The 23,689-nt window shown below is 39.7% G+C and overlaps 1 protein-coding gene across 2 annotated transcripts in view; it reads right to left on the reverse strand.

The window, feature by feature from the left end:
• The window catches only part of LDAH (lipid droplet associated hydrolase), a 129,641-nt gene that overhangs the window by 64,904 nt on the left and 41,048 nt on the right, over nt 1-23,689 (reverse strand). For both annotated transcript variants that reach the window (XM_064448122.1, XM_064448121.1), the window contains one exon: nt 7,269-7,438. In XM_064448122.1, the coding sequence (XP_064304192.1) occupies nt 7,269-7,438 (170 nt within the window). The remainder of the gene's footprint in view (nt 1-7,268; nt 7,439-23,689) is intronic.

Consider the following 23,689-nt stretch of genomic DNA (forward strand, 5'->3'; position numbering starts at 1 on the left):
TAAGAGTTTACATTTTTTAAAGCTTTTTTTTGGCGGGGAGAGGTAGAAAAGAATATGACTGGGACCGTTAGGATTAGAGTCTGTCATCCAGCCAGTGAAAATAATGGTTGCTAGTGGTCTCTTGGGTGAGCTGACACTCTCAACCCCATTCCAGAGTTATCAACCTTTCACCGATGACATTCTGAAGTTTTGTTGAGCTTTTAAATTCAGGCTGGTGGCCTTTTATGAGTGTCTCAGGCAAAAGTCAGTATCTCTCTAACAAATCTTTGTTTGCCATGAACTCACCCACTATTGCTCTTTGCTTTCCAGCCTCCCACCCCAAAGAGAGAAGGTTTTATGCTTGTCTTAGGTTTTCATATGAAGGTTGTTTTCATTTTTTTCCATTTTTTTCTTTTAAGTCTCTCCACAAATCTTTGTAGAAACTTCCTTGATGCTTCAAAGATACAGTATCTTATTTATTTTATTTGGTCAGGTTTAATAAATCATCTGCATTACTTCTCATTTTTTCCAAATAAGAGAGCTCTGTAATGTTTGCATATGCACCAAGTTCATATTCTTTGCTTTACTGGCTATTCCCCTAGATTTACTGATATTTCCTGAGGCATCACTGAGAGAATATACTCATCAGAACTTTGTCATCTGTTGCAAGGTGGATTATGCAGACTCTGCAACATGTATACCACCAACTAAAGCAAATTTTAGTCTAATTGCTGGCTCAGACCACCTGTGCTTCCTTGTATATGCTCCAAAAGACTTGCTATCTATCAAGAACTGATAGAGAGAACTGCCAAATATATATATATTATAGCAACAGTTCAATTCAGTGACCAACTTAAAACACCCATAAAGTTAAATTAACATGCACATCTCACTGAAGGCAGCTGAACTTAGACTAATTATTAAATCTGGGTAAAACTGTGTTAGAGGCTTTGATTTTTGCTCCCGCGACACTTAAAGGGGGATGAAGGGTACATATCAGCCCAATGCTGTATCCTTGCCTTTTTAATATGTAGCTCCTTTATCCGGACGGATGGACTCATAGAGAAGAAAAATACATCAGACTGAGTTTAGTTTTATATTATGGCCTAGAAATAAGCAGCTCTCTTCACAAGATACACATTTATTTGAAATGTATAACAATTCCCTTCTGCAGTCTGCTAAGTACAGCCATCCTGTTTTTCCTGCATAATAATTTTGCAAAATGTTGTCATTGGGTTTGTGTTACTCTAAGTCTTTTAAACATTTTAATTTTTATAGGGTTTTTTTTGCACTTTATCATTTAAGCCTGCAAGTAACATGAAATTTGTATAAAAATAGTGTTTCTCTGTTCTGTTTCTCCAGATCATGATCCCTACTGCTAGACATAACTACATATCCATATTCCACCCATCACTGCCTGCAATCCATTAAGGAACCAAGAGCAAAGAGTTCTCAGCAAGAACATATCAAAACATGTCTGCACAAACCAAGGGCATTTATTCACGCATCAGCTGTGCTGTTGGTTACACTGCACCCTGGCACATAGGTCTACAAAGTATAATCCTCTGCATGAGAGAAGACATTACCTCTCTTCAGAAATCTTCTGGCTATTTTTCTATTTTATGCAGTCTCACTGTACTCTTCAAAAGATCGGAGATAAGCTTACTTTTGTAAACGAGGTGGTAAAGGTGGTAAAAAATTTATTTGTTCACTAAGCATATTTTGAACTTGATAACCATCAGTGAGATCACCAGAAGTTAATTTACCCAGACAACAGGTATGTAAACCGACTTTGTTTAAAGTACTGTGGCATCTAATTTAGGTAATCAACATTTGAATTAGATGCTATTATGTTAAACAAATCTTTAAAAATGGCATAAAAATTTATATTCCTGTTCATCTCAGGTGTGTTTATATTTTCATTTTCTTTCTATTTCCAAAATACACTAGAACTTCTAAGGACATCAGAACCTGCTAAATTAGTGTCCTTTCAGAAGACATTTTCTGTAATGATGACACCACCAGTCTTGGATTACATATATAGGTACTAATCTCAGCAAAACAGGAACTGAACAAATGCCATTGCCTTCATACAGTTGTTCTCTCATACATTCATGCTGTTGAAAACATTCTCTTTTCATCTCAAAGGTCAGACATGCTTAGCAGTTTCTGTACTGTTAAAAAAATCTCCCTCTTTCTATCTCATAGCCTAGTAGTCCCTGTGGATTTCCACTAATTCTATACTTAAGAATTTAGTTTTCTTGTAGAAACACCCGAATTTATAAACACGGTGACTTCTCTTTCCTAACACTATGAAAGTGCTTCCCCGATTCATAATTAAGTTTTCAACACAACTGAAACCATATTATTAACGTAAAGAGTGACTGCATTTGATTCTGTATCACAATAAATCACTTCGCAGAGGCATTCTGACATGTTTCTCTCTCTTACAGCCTAATTCTACTTTCACTAAAATTAGGGGGAGCTTTCCAAGTACTTCAACAGAAAGGAACTAAGTGTTAACCAGAGTCAAAAGAACCAACTTGATTCAAGGCTGAAAGGCAGCAGTGAGAGAATCTAATATTTGTCCAAGTGAGACTTTAAACCATTACTAAACAATCTACATGCTCCTTCCTCCCTCCCCATAAGTAACTATTCTCATCACACAAAAAGATGTGAAAACCAACTCATTTCGCAGGTGGGAACTTTTTGCTATGACGGCCAATTATGCATCTGCCAACAGTGACAAAATAAAATTCTCCCCTTGTCCAGTTCAGCTCTTGGGAGAAGCAAAAGCTTAAAAAAAAAAGAAAAAAAGAGACACCTACTTGAAGTGTCTGTTTTTGGGAAACTGTATTTCAAAAAGAGGATTATCTCTGCCAGTAAACTTTGGAAAAGCTTTGATAACTTACAGAACTGACGTTGACCAACAGACTTGATAAATGAAAGCCTGAGTAATGAATATCTAAACATGGGAATATTCCTGATTAAATTCATGTGTGAACATTCCTGTCCAGAATGAACCTAGAATACATTCAAACCTATTATTAATTAAATAAATTAAGCTATTTTTAAAATAGATTAAGCTATATCAGAAAAATAGATTTGGTTTAGAATCAGAATGTTTTACGTGACTTTTTCAGGAAAGCTAATTCACTTTAAACTTCATATTCTGTCTTACTGTAAAACAGTATTTATGGACAGACTTTCACACATTTTTAAGAGAGATTTCTTTCATTTTTTCTGTAAGTGAATAATGATTTATTGCATTTTATGTCGCACTCAAAGATACACTGCGATGCAAACTATCTATTGCCATTTTTCACTATTTGGGTAAAGCTTATAGAAAACTACTTCTATATACACAAGTAATTTCTCACACACACTGAAAAAAAAAACCTCCCTGGCCAAAAGATGTCAAAGAAAAGAGCATTTCTGAAATTTCATATCCCAAACAATGTCTTTGTCAGAAGGGCCATGTGCAGAGATGTCTTCTCCCACTAAGATGTGTTGCAAAGGGCTGCAGGTGACCGGGAAGAAGCAAATTTCTAGAAAATAAAAAAAATAAAAGCTAACAGAGATGTGACATCTGTCATTCTGTTGTGTGCCTGTAAGCCATCAATGTCTCCACCCAAGCTGTTCACAACAAATAGAACGTGGCCTTTTGGTTGAAGTACAAAGCCACAAAATGAAGCCTATATATGTCACACTAAAGGTGTGATTTAGGGGAGCACCAGGGGTAATAAAAGACCCTATTACTAACAATGCAACAACAGCAACTTTGCAATGACAGAAAAGACAGACTAATCTATTTTCAGCTAAATTAAAAAAAGAATGATACAATATATTTCTGGCTTTTTCTAACCTCAGAAGTAACAACATTAATGTTTAATAGATGAAAGCTCCTTCGTTTTTTTTAACTAGTTTGAAAAATTTAAAAAAGAAGAAAGAAATAAAGCTACCATGCACATACAGGAGCATCATCTAAAATAACCATATTCAAAAAGCTCCAACAAAATGCTTCCACTGAGGTCATTCAATCCCTGTGACCATTAATGATACTAATAATGGGTGAGAGAAACATTTTTAGATGGATTATAAACTGGCTAAACAGAGAGAAAACCAGCAAGAGGGATATGTAGCCAATTTCAGTAGTTCAAAAGGTTAACAAAAAATGCCCAATACCTCCTGTTAGGCCTGTTGAATTTATTTGTAAAAGTGAATGAATAGCAACAGCATTTTAGACATCATAAAATAATTTAGAATAGTCAGCAATGAAGAAATGTTTGCTTAACTCAAGAAAGCTTGGTTAGCAGACAGCCTCCTGATGGGTGAAAGTCAGTACAGATTTCTGAAGAATAAGACATGCTGCAGAAACCTTATACACTACGTACGTGACCAGATCCTGAACAAGTTGTAGCTCTTCAAGTGAAAGACCTGAATGCAATTCATATACAGACAAAAGAAAAAACATGAAAATATGATTATGCTACTCTACAAATTTGTGGAATTGTTAAATGCTCACTATGTTATTTTGTTATACTCATCAGATTTCTTGAAAGAAAGTACAGCCCAACAGACGTGTGACTGGAAGAGAACACAGTGAAGGAAAGCTAAGGCAGATGCACACGAACGTGTGCACAGAAATGATGTGAGACGGTTTCCGAGTTGTGACCTTGTTTTATACACAACTCTTCCAACTTAGGTTTTGTTGATTATTGTTTATAAAACCAACTAAGTTCTAGCAATACCCAATAAACTTTGGCGCCATTGAGACACAGTAGCAATGCACAGTTTTGAATTGTATATTACAGAAATTTTATTGGCTTAAACTGACACATACTCAGAGGTTTTAAACTCTCCCTCCTCAATCAGTTGTACAGGAAGAGCAATGATTACATTCTATGATGGTTTCACTCATTAATAAGTGTTAATTTATTACCACAAAGGGGCTGGCATTTCAAAAGCATCATTGCAAATGAAAGACTAAAGCTGTAACACATAGAATTTCATTAGCAAGGAAGTATGTCAATCTTTAATTTAAATTAATGATCAAACAGACTGTTTTAGGAAAGACTCAGTAGTGTCACCAGCAAAGCACACGGAAATCCTCCAAGTAAGGATCTGTATTTTAGACGAGAATGCCTGGAGGATGTAGCTTAGTTAAAGGCATCAACCTAAGACTAAGCTTGTGTTAAGGGATCTCTCGAATAAACTCTTAACAGAATCCTCCCTGAGAGTCAACAGAGAAATAGGGATTGGGTCCAAAATTGAATTTATCCTGGGGTAAACTGGCAATTCCTGTTTCACCTCCCTTTTAATGAAATAAGAAAGCGTTATTGCACAGAAGTTTAAGAAGAAAAAACCACAGTACCCCATTAGCCGGCAGAGCACAAGGGCCCAAGAAATTAGCAGCAATCACAGTCAACAGATGAAGAGCAACCAGGAAGGAGCGATAAGGAGATAGTACCTTCTCCTTTTCATGCACGCTAGCTCAAGTTCATCAGGCTCCCTCCTCTTTGTACAAGAGAGGGACAACCTACTCTGGATGTGGTTAGATTATGAAAGGGCTTTAAATTGTGTAACAAAAATAAAATCTGCTAAACATACACTCCCAATATAAACTTTTACTGAATTATTTGAACAATAAATACAACACATTAACCTCTAGCTCAGAATAATAAACTGTAAGCAATCAAAGGCTCTTAAAGCAGAGAATTTAAGACCAAAACCAAAACTCATGTAATAAAAGAATACCGCATAAGAACTACACAAAAATAAAATCAAATGATCTAGCTACTAAAATACATATATGTGCTCAAAATCTTGTGGGAATCAAATATTCCAGTAAAAATAAAGGGAGAGACGGAAACACAAGTTTCTTATTATCACACTTCATATGTTACAAAAGCTAACAGTTAACTTATTTTTGGCAAAGGGACAAAGGTTGCACAACACTCTGGCTTACACAAATATTTTCTATTGTTAAACGCATCTTAAATGTAGCTTGTCATATATTAACTTCATGCACACAGTGCACCATGCAGTCTAAGAATGTCCCAAAGATCCCTACGTTTCAAAACATTGACGAATAGCATGCTGCCAGTATCCAGTGAGCCAGGTGTAAAAAAATTACTCAACAATTCATAGTTTAATTGAAACCAGATAAAATAATTTGTGTAATAAAGACTGTACGGATGTTGACCAAAGAAAAGTTGATATTTTTGGACGAATTACTGCATATGATATTTTCTAGAACACTCCCTCTTGAAAAGATAAAACCGAAATAAAAGTTCTCTCAAAAAAAGTGCCCTTGTTTATAACGACAAAGTGAAATATGCTTGTGGAAATATATCAGGTTAACCTCATGTTTCACATTTGTAGTTGCTGTTTTCCTTTTAAGGAAAAAAAAAAGTTGAACGTGCAGTGGATATGGTTATGAAGAAGTGGAAGAACCTACTCTCGCATATATTAAACACAGACTTTATGCTAACGCTGCACTTCCTTACACCAAAGATTTTACAGTGTAAAGGAAGAGGCAATGATTTAGCAAGAATGAATGTTTAGGAATAAAAATTCAGTGTGATTCATTCATCATCGGCTAGCAGAGTCAGTTATTACTGAGCCCTAAGTTTGCCATTTCCAGAATCGCAAGGACACTGTCCTGCCTCAGCCTTCTTATTGCTTCACAGCGACAAATGTTCAGATACACAAGAACATGCAGTAACACCTCCCACTCTCATCGAGTCACGCAAACCAAGACTGAGTTGCAGAAGCAATGATATATGCATATATATTAAATTTTTAAAACAATGTCCTTCATTGTAGTACTCATCACAATTTATATTACTATTCCTTTCCATACATTTCCACATTTATAGCCAGCAACCTGCTTGCCTTGAGATAAGAAGCTGCTATTAAAATTGTATCCAGTCTTAGCTTTTGGAATAGTAATATAATGTAATTGCCACATATCTAGTGATCTGGTTTTAAATTATTTGAAGATGAGAAGACAACAAGAAAGTCCTAAATATATTTATCACCATTATTAATAATTAATATTACAAGGGCATTTAAAGGTCCGAATTCAGAGTAAAAACTTTATTTTCCATCAAACTGCTTTATTATATGTTACTAGGATTAGTCATTAATGGTTTTATTTTATTTTAGTTGAAAGTTTGTATATAGCAGAATACAGCTTCCACAGGAAAGACTCGGCATTACCCATAGGCTAAGTATGTGCACCGCTTTGCTAATAATATAACTCCCGTTCTATAAGGTTAATGTACCTGAAGTTCTGATGCTCGCTTCATCATCTCCAGTGTGATGTAGCAACCAATAGAATGAGCAATCAGTACCAGCTTTATATCCTTTGACACATTCTTTTTCAGGAAGTTCAGTTTATGCTCTACTTGTCCGTTAAGTCCAAAAACATCCTCTAGCTCCTTAATATCTGTGTCTGAAACAGAAAAGAAGTCCTTTGTTTTAATAATAGAAATTTCAAGTATGTAATTTTTTTTCACTTGCTTGGAAAACTCTGAAATAAATAATCTTTTTAATTAAAAAAAACCCACAAACAAACACAAACGTAAAAATTTAATTTTAAGTTACCACCACAGGTAAATATAGACTGATGAATCACATGTACAGGATGTGAAGCTTATGTGAAGCTGCAGAACCAGGGAAGGATACAGAAACACACGGAACTTGATGGCACACCATCTAGCATTGTGTTCCCCTTTGTTCAGTGTAAGACCAAACTCAAGGCAATGGATCAGTTTAAATCAATCCATCTTTACATTGAGATCAGGACCTGCAATAGCAATACTGGCCAGGCTCAAGAGTCCCTTCACTCCAGACAAACTATCATATATGTTATTATGCACTAAGAACATTCAGATATCCAAACTTTCCTGTCTTACGATAAAGATGCACAAAAAAGTCCCACGGAATGAGGAAGCGTATGAAATGCATGCGTGTCACATGGAGCACTAGCATTTACATGAACTACCCCTACTTAGGCAGGTACTTTTCACTGACAATCCAGCTACAAAAGGGATGATCAGGTTAGAGCTTCATGGTTCTAGGTTATTGTGCAATTTCATTCCTGTTTTGCCAGGGACCTCCTACAGGAGCTTGGGCAATGACTTACGATGAGGACTTCACTACTCGCTTCCTGGCCAGTCTACAGGCAAGGATGATCTGGTGCCTGTACCAATTTACAGCAAATTGGGCATCTTTAACTCTTGCTTATGAGGTGAGTGACATGGCTCTCAAGTTCCCCAGTCTAAGGGGTTCACAGCTCTTTAATCTGCTAGAAAAGTGTTCTACCCACTAAAATAAAAGTTCTATTAAGGATACACCACTCCAATATAAGCTGGACTACTCAGTGGAAAAGACTGTAAGAAGAAATATTGAAAAAAAGAATGCAGGAAAAGAGGCAGAAAGCATGACGGAACATATGCCTACAGCTTAACTGAAAGAGATGCCCTGGTACTAATATCTCTTAGTCTCTTAAATCCATGTTATTATCTCAGGGCTCAGTTTCGTACTCCAGTTTAAAACCCTGACCTTTTACTCTCCTTACACGTTGACCTGCAATGCAGCTTTAGTCTGGAATAAGCCAAATTTCCCTGCAGCATGGTTCAGACACAGGATGGGGACTGGCTCATTACTGAGCCATGGTCCTACAGATAGCACATAAGTTCCTGGCAAAAGCCACCCACGTCCAACAATTCAGGAGCAGCTAACACAGGTAGCACACACACAGCCCTAACCAGCCCATCAAGTATTAGCTGTTCAACTTCCCACTTGGTTTCTTCTGACGTCCTCTGCATCAGTTCCCTACATGAAAGACAGCTGTGGGATAAAGTATCCATCAGGCACAGACACTGTAAAAATACATACATTAAAGAGACTGAAAGGCACTGAAAATCTACCATAAGAGAAAGTTAGCTAGCAGCATAGATCCATTTCAGATATAGTTGGTTTTGTGCCTGGTTGGAGAAAGTGATAACTGAAGCCTTTCTGCTGCTGCCTGTGAACATAGTTCATCAAATTATAAAGACTGACTGTTTTTTTAATATGCGCTTTGATGCAACTGGTCAGTAAATTTGATGGCAATTGGTCAGTAACCTCAAATGCTAAAAATTACTAATGCTGCTGTAGTGAAGTTATTGGGCAATGACAGTGATCGTATTAATTGGTAGCCTAAGTGCGCTGGCACTATATTGCCTTTTTGATCCTCTGTATGAAACATAACTGAAGAAAAATAATTGCTAAAGCATGTGGTCTGATGCCTTTTTCTTGTGAGCTTAAGCTATTACCACAAAGGTCATAACAAAATCCTTCAGTTAAACTAATATTTCTACTGAAACTACTAATGGTCATATCCCAGCATAATTTATAGCAGTTTACTCTAAATGAAAAGGGGAGTCAGTAAAACACACTCAAAGAAAGCAAAATTAGATGAGAATTAATATTTTGCCTATTAGGCTTTCTACAAGGAATGGAAAACAAAGAGCTTGCTTTGTTTTCCAAAACAGTAAATAAAAGCCTAAGGCCAAAACATTGTTTTTAAACTTAGTTTCTATTTTTAGCAAAAGCTGCCTTTCCTACTTTTTATTTATTTACACAGTAGCTTAACCTCATGCAGGAGTAGGCTGTCTACATCGCAAGTCTAATTAAGGGTATATATAACACACACAAACCACAGAATACTAGAAATATGATGGCCCACAGCAACAAGTGAAAGAGTCTGTTAGGTTGACTATATGTATGTTACCGTGTGTTCAATTAAGCAGGTCAATTTTCCTTTGTAAACATTTGCTATCATTTCCATACTGTTTTAGTCAGGCACTGCCACCTCCAGTGATTTACCAGCATGTCTTTTAACGTTCCATTCATAGCTTCAGTTCTTGAAAATAAGTGATTTTAAAAGAATTTCAGCTTATTTCCAGGTTAGAGCAAGGGAAAAGGATACCTCCTTCTATAGTAGGTGTATAAAGCTTCTAGATAACTTCTCATGATTCACAAGACCGCAGAAACAAAGCAGGGAACAAAACAGGTTTTTATTTGCATTGTTCAATCACAGGAGGTTAATGGCTGCTTTTTACTACACAAATTCAACATTAGAGGCAATGAACTACTAGAGACAATGAACACTGCTGCAATGCAATTAATAGACAATACAGCAAAGACAGTCTAGCACAGTCTCAACATTTTCTAAGCTAATGTAGATAACTATGTTAGACAAATACAGTTACTTGCTTCAGTTATTCAAGACATTACATACCTAATTTAATATTTAGTTACCTAATAAAAAGCAGCGCTGAGATTCAGGGCAATATTGGCAACTGTTACTGATTTCGGCAGAGATGTGCCTATTCAGAACCAGTTTTGTTGCCACAGCAAGAACCCTGAGGAAGGAAGTGCATCATACAGGCAGGGATTAAGAGTAGAGTGAAAATAAGGGCTTTTTCCTCACTTACCCAGACTTGGGTTTAGGACTTCAGCACACCCAACTCAAGCCTGTGCACTAGTGCTTTCTTAAGGCAGCAAGGAAGAGCAGAGCAGAGCTTGCAGAAGCAGTTTTTAATTGGATGGGTTAGTTACGATTGATGATGGTCACAGAGACCTGTTATACTGCACTGGGCCGAAGCACCCTCAGCGCAGCCCTGCCCAGCGCCACTCAGAGCAAGGATGCTCGGACTGCACATCCACTGGCCACATACAGGTACAACCTCTCCAAGACTGAAAGTGAGTCCTGACAGCCAGTGCTGACCCCAGAGACTTGTTTCAGCTGTTTAACACAACTTTTGCTTTTCTTCTGAAATGCTGGTTTGTTCCCAAAACAAATCGCACTGGCACTGCTCCTAGAGAAGCCACGCTGGAGGATGAGCGTGCAGTGTGGGGTCTGGTACACACAAAACTCTCGCCATCACACACTGGGCCTCCGCTCTCGTCAGGTGAAACTCCAATGTCACATAACCCTATATTGAAATACGGACCCTATTTTTCTTCTGGACAAATACAAAATTCAGTGTCATTTCATGTTTCCCGAACAGAAATGCTACGCTTCTAATAGTCCAAAATATGTGAGAGCTGGGCTGCATCACAGGTTTGGAGGATTTATTTATTTATTTTACAGAACAAAATCACCCAGGGATTATCCAAAGTCAACATGAATTTCTTGGGTGGAGAAGCTTAAATGAGTTCTTTATATAAGCAAACAGACTTGCACAAACACACTGGCAGTCAGCACTCTGATGGCTCTACATCAGAGAAGGGACCAGAGTTACTTCACCTCAGGTGTGGAATAAATGGCATGGCTGAAGCAGAGCTCATTTAAGCAGTTTTCAGATAGTAGAAATTATATGACTTGTACCTTATGCTGCAAACACCCCGTCTGGGCCAAGGCATGTGATTTTAAGACTTTATTTAGCTGAAGCGTATTAAAAGAAATACTGTATTTCTTTATTTTCTTTGGCAAAGCATTAATCTTCTGATGTACTTTCAGAAAAACAAATGCGCAATCACTTTAATGAATCTCTTTCTCTGACCTCTGCTAAAACCACAGTCAGAAAACAATGATAGATTAAAATAAAGTGTTTGCTCTAAGATTAGTTGACAGGTTAATCTTGCTAGGAAAGAGGACTTTGGTTTTCAGGGAAATAACAGAGAACTGTGTTTGTTTGTTTTTCTGCTGTGTATGCAAGGGATATTCTTAGGAGGAAAAAGAAAGCATATCGGTTATATGGGTAGACTTTAGACTGGAGAGTCATAAAATATAGCTTTTCATTAAAAAGTCTCCAAAAATCACAGACTCCTTTTTACCAGATGATTTCAAAAGATAGGGGAGGCCAGATTTTCTACCACTACCCTCAAATTTGTGCATATAATTTCTGCATGTCTTTGTACTTCCATAATTTTACATGGGAATGCTTGTGTGTCCAAACTCCCAGCTACCCTGGTCGCAGCAGGTGACTGAACACTGGAGCTGAGTACATATGGACACTTGTCCACCTGTCATGGAGTGACTTTAAAGTCTGCCCCAGGATCCACTCATACAGAAGGCCTCCAAATTACTCATGAACAAGTAAGGAACTGTGTGAAAAGGTAACTTGTAATTACATGCCATGAAGGAAAGGGAGGTAAAAACCACTACTCCACCTGCACAGTATCTTCTTCCCTGGGTCATGTACTCTAGGAGTACCAGGGTATCCAAGAACAAACTCCAACGAACCTAGCATACAAACTCTCGTGGTCATGAATTTTCAGAACCAGGCCTTTTACAGGATAAGGGCAAGTAAGTGTCTGGAGACTGAACCGGGGTCTGGTAAAAGATTCACCTCCACTCTGAAGATCCTGCTCACTTCAGCTGCCTGATGCATCACCACACTGCTTAATGTTAACAGTGAGGAGAAATAACAAGCTTAAACAGATGAAACTGCAGTAACATCACACAGAATCACAAGTTGGAAGGGACCTCAGGGATCACAAGAAAGTACCAAGAGGAAGAAAAGCAAAGAGGGTGAAGATACTGAAAGGTCAGTGATGATATGACAGAGTATGAAAGGGAAGGCACAAAGCGTCAAGTACGGCCAACCAAATAGGTCAGGAGACCTAGTTCTGGGTCACATTAAGTCCACTGCATCTCCATCATATACTGTAAATGCAACCAACGCGTAAGGATAAGTCTTTTAGACATTACGCCCCACCTGCTTTTTCCACTACAAATACAGACAAACACTGGTGGGAGGAGCAGCAGTTGTGCCTGAGTAACTACTGCTTAGATGGAGAAACCTGGGGAAAGTTTCATTTTTTGCCTCCACGTAGTGACAGACAGAAAGCAACCCCACAACTAAATTACTCAGAAGGATTACCTGTTAAACTGGCATGCTTAGTCAGAAGTCTAATTCTAAAAACTAAAGAAATCATTTGATTGTTTTTGTTCCTATAGCAAAACACAGTAATTCCTTACAAGTGAATGATGCCATCTGAAAATGTTTAACTACAACTGTACACTTAAAACATGAGATTTCAGGTTTGTGGATCCAGTATGGCCAAATGTGTTAGAAAACACACCCCCTAAAGATATAGTGCTTAAATCCTGAATGTTTTACCCAATCTTTCATTTGATTATTGAACCCTGGATAGTTTGTATCAGCAAGCAATAAAATGCCAAAGAAATGGGATGGAAACCATGGAAGAATGCTCAGTAAATACTGAAGAACTCCTCCTGACACCAGGAACCAGGTCTTAAAGCACTGTGTTTTAGATTAACCCTTGGACCTTAATCTGGCCTTAGTACCCTCAGGAACTGTTCATGTAACTTTTAAGATAAACACACCACTCATTAGTGTTTACTGGAGCAATTACTTTTTGTAAAGGTATCCTCCACAAATAAATTAGCATTTACTCAAGATACTGAAGTGATCATATGTATTATTTTCTTTATTAGAAAAATAACAAGAGCTTAATTTACAAATTGAACTACTGATTTGCTTTGCTATCTACATACCTGTTGCTGGTACACTTGTTTAACACCTAATCTGTTTTTCAAAGGAAGCTGCATTATAATTAAATTAGTACAAGCATATTTGGACAGAATGAACTAATAAACATGACAAATACTAAACCCCAGACTTTTATGAAAAGCATACAGGAGCACACTGAACTTATGAAATTATGATATCAGTGAGAGACTTCTTTTTATTTTGTGTTCCCAGTCTTGCCTCTGTCTAACTGATTAGAGTAACTATTACCAAGGTATGATGAGATAACAGTACAAACTTTGAAATAAAATTGTGTTGGTTGTCTCCAATCCTGGCAAGGGAATCACCATTAAACAGGGGTTTATTACGCAGTTCTGCACCAGCCTATGCCTTCAGAGTCACTTTAACATGCATAAAGCGAATCCAATGTGGGCGTTTTACACAACATAGGTGGAAAAGTTTTCTTCTGTATTTGAATTACTGCATTTTACAGTCAGGAAGCTGAATAACTACAGAAAGTGCAATTTTATAAGAAATTTTAATATATTATTTTAAAAAAAGAGTAAAACAAAATAAAAAGAAAAACTTGGCAGGGTAGAGGTTAAAGAACCATCACTCTATAGGAGCAGATCTAAATTTCCATCGTAAAGCGATCTCAATGAGCAAAAGCAAAGAGGTCTGAGCCTCTGGGAAGCTGGTTGTTCAAGTTACGTTTCTTGTTTTCTGGACACACTGAAGCCAAGTGAAAGGCTCTGTGAATTCCCTTTTTCACTTGTCCACACAAACAAAACTGGAAGGGACTTCCTTGCTGGGGCTGACTGGTATGTAAAATGTATCCTGATACAGGAACAAGTATAAAACTCATTGTAACTTTTTTATTCTCATACTCTTTTCACTTCCAGGCTGCACCTCTGATGGCAGCACACTACTTGGACCACTAAGGACCGCTTTTCAGCAGACTTAATTACTTTGAAGAAAACGACCATGTTTATGTAGCTGAGTTGGTTGTAAAACTCTAGCAAGGCCATTCCAACACACCAGGTATCCCACTCAGCACACCATTTTACTTTGCAGAATACCCTCTATGAGACAAGTAGATACAGAGCACAAGAAAACAACGGCATGTCCTTACTTTACCATAAGTTAGGCTTTTACGTAGGCTTTACCCATTTTTTCCCCAGCTTCAAAGTCAGCTCATGTCTAGGTGTGCACATCTACTCTTATAAAATAACAGATAATTTCAGTACTGGCAGCCCTTCAAAACTTTCCAGCAATTCTCCCCTTTTCCAGTAATCCCCAAATGAATCAGCTCTACCACAGCTCATTAAGAATCACTGAACATAGCCTGAAATAGTCAGGACTGCATCCAAACAAAGAGGTACCAAACAAAACCAGTAACACCAGTGTAGTGGGAAACCCTGAACACATTACTCTTCCTGGGGTGCTGAGGTCTCTGGGCATTCCAGAGTAGCTCCACAGCAAAGACAAGCCACCAGAGCAGTTGTGAACATAACGAGACTCAGCCTTCCCACACGAGCTGCCAAAGTGAAGCATGCCTCTCTGGCATTGCAGGAAAAAATAAGATAAAAAGAGGGCTCAGGAAGAAAACAATGAAGTAGCCTTGCATTGGCAGAGACTTCATAAAAAATAATAATGAGAAGCAGAGCTCATGTACTTTACAACTACCTGAAAGGAGGTTGTAGCAAGGTGGGTACTGGCCTCTTCTCCCAAGTAACAAGTAACAGGACAAGAATAAATGGCCTCTTGTCCAGAGGTTGTGCTGGGGAGGTTTAGGTTGGATATTAAAGAAAATTTCTTCACTGAAAGAGTTGTTAAGCATTGGCACAGGCTGCCCAGGGCTGTGGTTGAGTCCCCATCCCTGGAGGTATTTAAAAGACATGTAAATGTGGCACGTGGGGACATGGTTTAGTGGTGGACTTGGCAGTCCTAGGTTAACGGTTGGACTCAATCTTAAGGGTCTTTCCAACCTAAACGATTCTATGATTCTCCTTGAAGATCTGGTGGTTGAGAAAACAAAGTCAATAACAACACCTTCAGGAAAAATTGTGCACCTACATGTGCACTTCTACCTGAATGGGCTCCACATTCAGTCTGAGCCTCTGGATGGGATCATTGTACCGGTAACATCTATCCAAGCAATAGAGAGAAAACCTTGTCATTTCCATTATCTTGCTGATTTCCTGAGCTTACACCACAAAAAAGACTAGGTTCCAAAAATCAGTCTAGGCCTCCCAAACCCACTTTGACTCTCCAAAAGGTCTATTTTCCTTGTTTTGTCTGACTAGCAGGTGGTACTCCTGCAAATGTCTACATTGCATGTTTCTCTTATGAATATTCATTTCACATATCATCTGAAAAAAGTATCACCCAGGTCTGCAAGGGCAAATGTGTTTCACTGGTATGTGAATTATGTCGCACCATCAGGCCGAGGCATGTGACGTATGAGTCTCTCCACAAAAAATGCACACAAAGTACATAGTTCCTTAAGGTAATTCTTACCTCTAAATAAATTCTTTTATTTAGAACTGTGATATAGACCAAGACTGAAATATTCAAGTAAGGATGGCTCTTCAGAATAATATTAAAATAATACTCTCTTCAGAGTAAGACTAAAATAACACTAATGCATTTGCTACTTCACTAGCTACTATAATGGCATTAGGATGGCATTCAGTGTAACTTAGTCCTTTTTCTTTGCTCTTCTAAATATTCTTTGTGGATGATACTATTTTAATAGAAGTATAAAGGAAAGCGTATGTTTATATCTTCATTTGTCCATGCAAAAGTTAAATTTAATATCTAGAATAACTACCTGCAGTAAACAGATCCAAATTACTTAACAATAATGTCTAGTGTCCTTTTTATTTTAAGGAGTAAATGAGCCACTTAGGCAAACATTTTTCCATCTTTCATCTGTATTGTTGAAAATTGATGGATTATAAGAAGTTTTCAAAATTATTATCTTAGATTCCCTGATGCTGTAAAATGGTGCCACACCGCTGACTGCAAAGAGTTATGCCAGTTTATTCCGGCAGAGAACGTGACCCCGGGCTACCAGCGCGGTGGGCTGTAGCACAAAATGTATGCAAAATATTTTGCAGTGCAGTGCTACCTCACAGTGCTCAATCAACATCTCTAATCGCTACCTGTCTTGAAAAGCTTTGAAAGTCTCTGCTTGGGCTCCTCTTTGCACAAGGAGTGCAAGCTGACAGCAAAAGGAACCAGCTGTGGCCCAGCGACTGCCGGCATCGATCCCCACTGGACGTCAGAGCAACAGGGGGTCTGCTGCTGGCTGACGCGACATGAAGCGAATCCAGCAACCACGAGAATCTAGTCCTCTGGTCTGACACTCTCCACCGAGTTACGCTTTCTGCACAGCATAAAGCAAAAGAGAATTGGACAAAACAGCATATGTAAAAGCCTAAATTTATTAAAATCAGTGGTAAAACTGAGGAGAGGAAATAGGACTTCACCTTGTACTTTCGTTACATGTAGCAGGTTTCCTTATCAGTTGCTGATGCTTTAAATAACCATCTACACATGCTGTATAGTGCAAATTTTGTACCTTTGGGGATAAAACACGTTTCTCTCAAACTGACCACTTCATGATTTCTATCTTCTCTTCTCCAGTGTTCTGTTACTCTATTTAAAAATTAATTGGCAGATTTATTCCCTATTACCAAGAGAGTAGTTTCTTTTTTAACCTTCCTGAAGAAAATGCTGAAGGTTTCGTTCTTAGTCGCCCATCTGAACTGCCTAGCATAGCAAGTGTGGCAACGTGCCACAGTACTGTGATGGCTTTTTTTTCTTGGATTTTTGCATTATAGTTGAAATAGAGACTAAAGTTGAAATAGAGACTGAAGTGCCACTGCTACAAAGCTGATCTGTCATTATAGATGTATAAGGGATTTCTTTGGTCTTCATTTTATGCAGGTGAGATGTGCTACGCAGAAAGCAAACCAATTCACCTGTGACCCACAAGCAGTGCTAGGGTCACAGCCGAGCGAAGGTCGATTATCTCATTCTTTTACATCAGCAGATATCAAAGCTCATTACAAACTCTGAAACTGTCTGTGGCTTTACACTATAATTTATATAAAAAGATAGCAACTGAATTTGTCCTGCACTCTACACAAAAATGGATCAAAATATGATCATGTAAAGTTCAATATATACTAAAGTACATTCAGAAATACTGAAATTGGTCTTTTCATGATTAATTGCAGCATAAAACTTCTTCCTCCAAACTGTGTAAACACTAGTACAGAGGCCAGTGGAGTCTCTGACAGCGAAGACTCAGTGGCAATGTGTTCTAAACCACAGATTTGCTCTGCACTGTATCATTTTGTCCTTTATCATCTCTCAAAGCATGGAGCCCTTACTTGGATCTTGCTGAGAGATTTAAGTAGATGCGCAACAGGTAAGAATAGTTCATTAATGAAGCTGAGTATCTAAGAATGAGGCCATTTGCAGTAACTTCTTCCTGCACAGCCTGCCCTACAGTTTCCCGCACTTCCCTGAAATGCCTACATTGCTCCTTAAAGAAAGGGAAACTCTTAAAATCAAAGCAAACAGAAAGACTCCATGTTCCAAACCTGATTATTTTTAGAATCTGGAATTATGCTGTGCATTGCTGATGGTTCCTCAGTCTCACGACTGTAGATTACTGTGAATTAAAAATAAAACACTGGATTGATCCCATCAAGATCTGCACCATTTGTTGCAAGCTTTGTGGGCATCAAAATTAAATCTAAGGTCTAGATAATAAACTAGAAATTATTATTAATAATAAATAAAAGTATTGATCAGCTTTCTTCCTGCAGCTAACCTATGTCATGAATAGACGTTTTGATTCAACTATCAAAACCAACCCAGGCCCGTTACACCTCCAGACAGAAGGGATCATTCTCTGCTGTGGGGACAGTCCGTTTTCATTTTGTTAGCAGATGTAAGTATATCTTTCAGACTGACTTGGACTAAAAGATTCCTCAGCATTCTCCCTGGGGAAAAAAAATCTGAATCATCTCAATGTTTAGTTTATTAAATTATTTTACTTTTTTACTTTTCCTACAATAGCATGATAAACATTTAAATGAGTTACTCTGAATCATCACAGCACTCCTCATGTCAGTGAACTGTGACATGCTTTCTAAAGTCACGACACCAAAAGATATAAATGTTACCTTTTCATAGGGTTCACATTCTTGAACACTTCCCCCCCCCCCCCCCCACTAACAGCCATCTGCATTTAATTAGAAGTGATGGTATCAGCTGGAGAACATACCTATGTCATGGGGTGAAAGGAGGAAAATGATCCATAAACAATCTCAAAACCTACGTCCAAAGTTTCCTGGAATGCAGTAAAGACATTATACTCTCCAATGGATGAATGTCAATTTTTTTAAAAACGTCTTGTTTTCTGGATAAGGATCCAGAAGACTGTATCAGGTTTCAAAAGTTGTTACTTTGAAACACATCTTTAAAAACAGAATTATATTAACCTTATTTGAAGATACAGATGAAAAATTCTGGTTCTTTTAACAGGGGAATTCATTGAATAAAGTACTAGAATGGATTAGAAAGCTATTCATGGATGTTTTTTAATAATATGCCTATAGATATTAAGTTGACAGACTCAGTGGAAAACCTGCAAAGAAACAGAGAAAATAGAGAACCTATTTTTCATATAACTGTAATAAAAGCCAAGACAAAGTCCTCTTCTTAGTAACACCAGTAATAATTGGTTGCTACTCCATGAAAGTCAATGGAATATAGAGTTATGCATTAAGTGGTACCAGAATCAGCAAACAGTGTTTAAGTGATCATTACAAATAAATACATGGCTGTTAAGGTGTGATGCTATGAACAGTTAAAACTGTTATCGTTTTAGTTGGCCAGAAAAGAAAACAACAGAGCGATTTAGAAATACTTCACATATGGCAAAATTTTGTTGTCTTAGTTTTGATTTTGAATGGAACATGATTTTTAAACACATGCTTAAAATTAAGCAGAACTGATAAAGTCAAAGCCAAATGCCAAGATTTCACTCAAAGTATCTATTTGCATAATTATGGGCATGATTATGGGACCTCGATGAATAACTAACCAAACGTGTCTCAAAGGAAAGAAGTGTTACAGTCGACGGAGTACTGAAGCACCCCCAGGGCTGCCTACTTTTCACACATTTAGATTTATAACATTCCAGTGGGATCATAACATGAAATGATCATTTGTTTCCTTAAAACAGACACGTAGCACTAAAACCAAACAGTAGAATACAGATCTTACCAGGCAAAGACAAAAACCTCAGCATTTAAATGCCTCGTAATAACTTACATATGCATACACGCTTCCTTCCTTAAGCTGCCTTTTCCAAAGACAAGGCAGGAATAAGGTTTCTGGGCAGCAGCAATTGCTATATCAGGAGGGGCAGCAGGATTGCACCACATGGAGCTGATGGTTCCTGTCCCGTCCTGTGAAAACAACCAGTTTCTCTGCGCACACCCCGATGTGGGATCCCTCGCTGGTGACGAACACCATGTGAAGAGCGCAATGTGATTAATCAGTGTCGAGGCCAGCTTCATAAACAGGAAGCTTCTCCTCTCTAGAGATTAAAAAAATTGACACTTTGATATGAAACTAACTTAATTCTACCTGAATGGCATGCTTACAACTTGGTTCTTTTTAATGTATCTACAGTCTGATACCACTGGACTGGGAGACACCTTGCCATAGAATTCTGCATTAAAATTAAGCAGTGCTATGTGTTCTGGAACACCAACATGACTACAGGGCTCTCTGGGTCTGTAATATTTAAATATAAATGACTAAACATGTAAAGAATTTATAGTAAAGATAATCCATCTTTAAATGACTCAGATATTTTAATTTATATGCCTAGGAAGCAGAAAATATTGTTGAAATATACATTAAGGTGAATTAAATGTGTGTAATGTGAATTAAATGTCTGTATACACAGGCTTAATATATGCATGCGAGATGCCAGCTCAGCTGCCTTCTGCTTTTCTCCCTTCACTTGTATAACACAAGATGTAAATGCCTTTAAACACGCCTGTCACTGTGTACCTGAATGTGGCCAGATACCTACCATTACTACTGCTGTTCGATATCTAACTGAACAGTGCTGAAGCCCAGGTAAGGATTTGCTCATCAAAAACCTTCTAAGCACTACAGACTCTAATTCTGAGGTGGTTTTGTACTGACTAAACAGATTGCCAGTAGCTCTCATTCACCTCATTCAGCAATGTAGGTATTCTCCACCATCAGCAACCACTAAAAACATCCATACTACTTAAAATAAATGAGAGTCACAAACTAGCTAAAATTACCAAATGCATACTGACTCCGTGTACCTTTCTGTAACTCTCCTTTGGGGTTATACACAACAACAAGGACAAAGGCTGTTAACTGAGGATGAGTCCCTATTTTTAGGAACCCAGTTCTTGGAACGCCTAACTTTCATCATCTCCTCCTCTCCTTTTGCAGCAGTGCAGACCACAATCCCACTCCCCACCATCACCACACATTCACGGTGGCACAACATCTCTAAGGCCACCGCAGCAAATGCTTGCACAAAAAAAGTGTTATTGGAGAAGTATTCTTAGCTACCATTAATTCTGCTTAGCAAGTGGAAACTGGTGAGAGAGCCAAGTCCATCTGATCAGCCAGCTCTTCTTGGACCACAAGCAAGTGTCCTGAGAACCACCAGTGGCCCACAGACCACAGTTTGGGAATCACTGTCCTAAATAACCCTCTTATTATAGCACACCATGCTCCTTGTCTTGCGCAGACTACTATTTCAGGTTTTTTCCTGCCAGCACAGCATATCGTGATGGTGGAAACTTCTGGCTCATATCTGCTAATCATACCCACACTTATATCTGTCATTTGGTGGACAACTGTCTATTAATCAGCAGGGTGATTAGCTTGCTGAAGTATAAATTCAGTTTTACCCAAATTATTTCAGTCAGGTTTTTTTTTGTAGATTTGTATCACCTTAGGTAGAGGCAATTCTGCAGTTTGATTACAAGTCAGAGGGCTGGAAAAGCTAATTTCATTCAGATGAATTGTAACAACAGTCAAGAAGCAATGTATCAAACAAAATCAAGCTGCACGTGGCTTCCAAATTTCCCTGTGTGCTGGTTTTGGCTGAGAAGGGGTTAATTCTCCTCACTGTGGGGGTCGGCTACCTTTCCAGCTTCCCGCGCTCTGCCGCGTGGCGGGGGGGGCTGGGAGGGGCAGGGCCACGGTGGGGACGGCTGACCCCGACTGGCCAATGGCAGGTTCATTCCATAGCATGTGACACCATGACCAACATATTGAGGTGGGGGCAGCTGCAGCGCCAGCTCGGAGGCGGCGCGGGCGGTTCCTCCTCTCCTCTCCTCTCCTCTCCTCTCCTCTCCTCTCCTCTCCTCTCCTCTCCTCTCCTCTCCTCTCCTCTCCTCTCCTCTCCTCTCCTCTCCTCTCCTCTCCTCTCCTCTCCTCTCCTCTCCTCTCCTCTCCTCTCCTCTCCTCTCCTCTCCTCTCCTCTCCTCTCCTCTCCTCTCCTCTCCTCTCCTCTCCTCTCCTCTCCTCTCCTCTCCTCTCCTCTCCTCTCCTCTCCTCTCCTCTCCTCTCCTCTCCTCTCCTCTCCTCTCCTCTCCTCTCCTCTCCTCTCCTCTCCTCTCCTCTCCTCTCCTCTCCTCTCCTCTCCTCTCCTCTCCTCTCCTCTCCTCTCCTCTCCTCTCCTCTCCTCTCCTCTCCTCTCCTCTCCTCTCCTCTCCTCTCCTCTCCTCTCCTCTCCTCTCCTCTCCTCTCCTCTCCTCTCCTCTCCTCTCCTCTCCTCTCCTCTCCTCTCCTCTCCTCTCCTCTCCTCTCCTCTCCTCTCCTCTCCTCTCCTCTCCTCTCCTCTCCTCTCCTCTCCTCTCCTCTCCTCTCCTCTCCTCTCCTCTCCTCTCCTCTCCTCTCCTCTCCTCTCCTCTCCTCTCCTCTCCTCTCCTCTCCTCTCCTCTCCTCTCCTCTCCTCTCCTCTCCTCTCCTCTCCTCTCCTCTCCTCTCCTCTCCTCTCCTCTCCTCTCCTCTCCTCTCCTCTCCTCTCCTCTCCTCTCCTCTCCTCTCCTCTCCTCTCCTCTCCTCTCCTCTCCTCTCCTCTCCTCTCCTCTCCTCTCCTCTCCTCTCCTCTCCTCTCCTCTCCTCTCCTCTCCTCTCCTCTCCTCTCCTCTCCTCTCCTCTCCTCTCCTCTCCTCTCCTCTCCTCTCCTCTCCTCTCCTCTCCTCTCCTCTCCTCTCCTCTCCTCTCCTCTCCTCTCCTCTCCTCTCCTCTCCTCTCCTCTCCTCTCCTCTCCTCTCCTCTCCTCTCCTCTCCTCTCCTCTCCTCTCCTCTCCTCTCCTCTCCTCTCCTCTCCTCTCCTCTCCTCTCCTCTCCTCTCCTCTCCTCTCCTCTCCTCTCCTCTCCTCTCCTCTCCTCTCCTCTCCTCTCCTCTCCTCTCCTCTCCTCTCCTCTCCTCTCCTCTCCTCTCCTCTCCTCTCCTCTCCTCTCCTCTCCTCTCCTCTCCTCTCCTCTCCTCTCCTCTCCTCTCCTCTCCTCTCCTCTCCTCTCCTCTCCTCTCCTCTCCTCTCCTCTCCTCTCCTCTCCTCTCCTCTCCTCTCCTCTCCTCTCCTCTCCTCTCCTCTCCTCTCCTCTCCTCTCCTCTCCTCTCCTCTCCTCTCCTCTCCTCTCCTCTCCTCTCCTCTCCTCTCCTCTCCTCTCCTCTCCTCTCCTCTCCCTTCCCCCCTCCCCCCCTCCCCCTGGGCTTTGCGCCTCTCGTTGTTCTCCTTTACATTGCATTTCTACTGTTGTTTTCTTTTAATTTTAATTATTAAACTGTTCTTATCCCAACCCACGAGCGTTACCCTCCTGATTCTCTCCCCCATCTACCGGTGGGGAGTGAGCGAGCGACTGTGTGGGGCTGAGCTGCCGGCTAAACCACGACACCCTGTAACACAGGAATATTTTTAATACAAACTCCATTTCACTTCAAAACTTCACACTGATGGTACTTTAACATTTTGGGATCCCATAATCAGTGTCTTCACAGATAAGTTATTATACCTCCACCACTTCTGTCTTCTTCCTATATTGCTTCTTAAGGACATAATTCAGTTCCAAAATGTTCTGTGGCCCTACTCCCCCTGCATAAAGCAAAAGCAATGGAA

This window comes from Phalacrocorax carbo, chromosome 3 (assembly GCF_963921805.1).
Source record: "Phalacrocorax carbo chromosome 3, bPhaCar2.1, whole genome shotgun sequence".
NCBI lineage: Eukaryota > Metazoa > Chordata > Aves > Suliformes > Phalacrocoracidae > Phalacrocorax > Phalacrocorax carbo.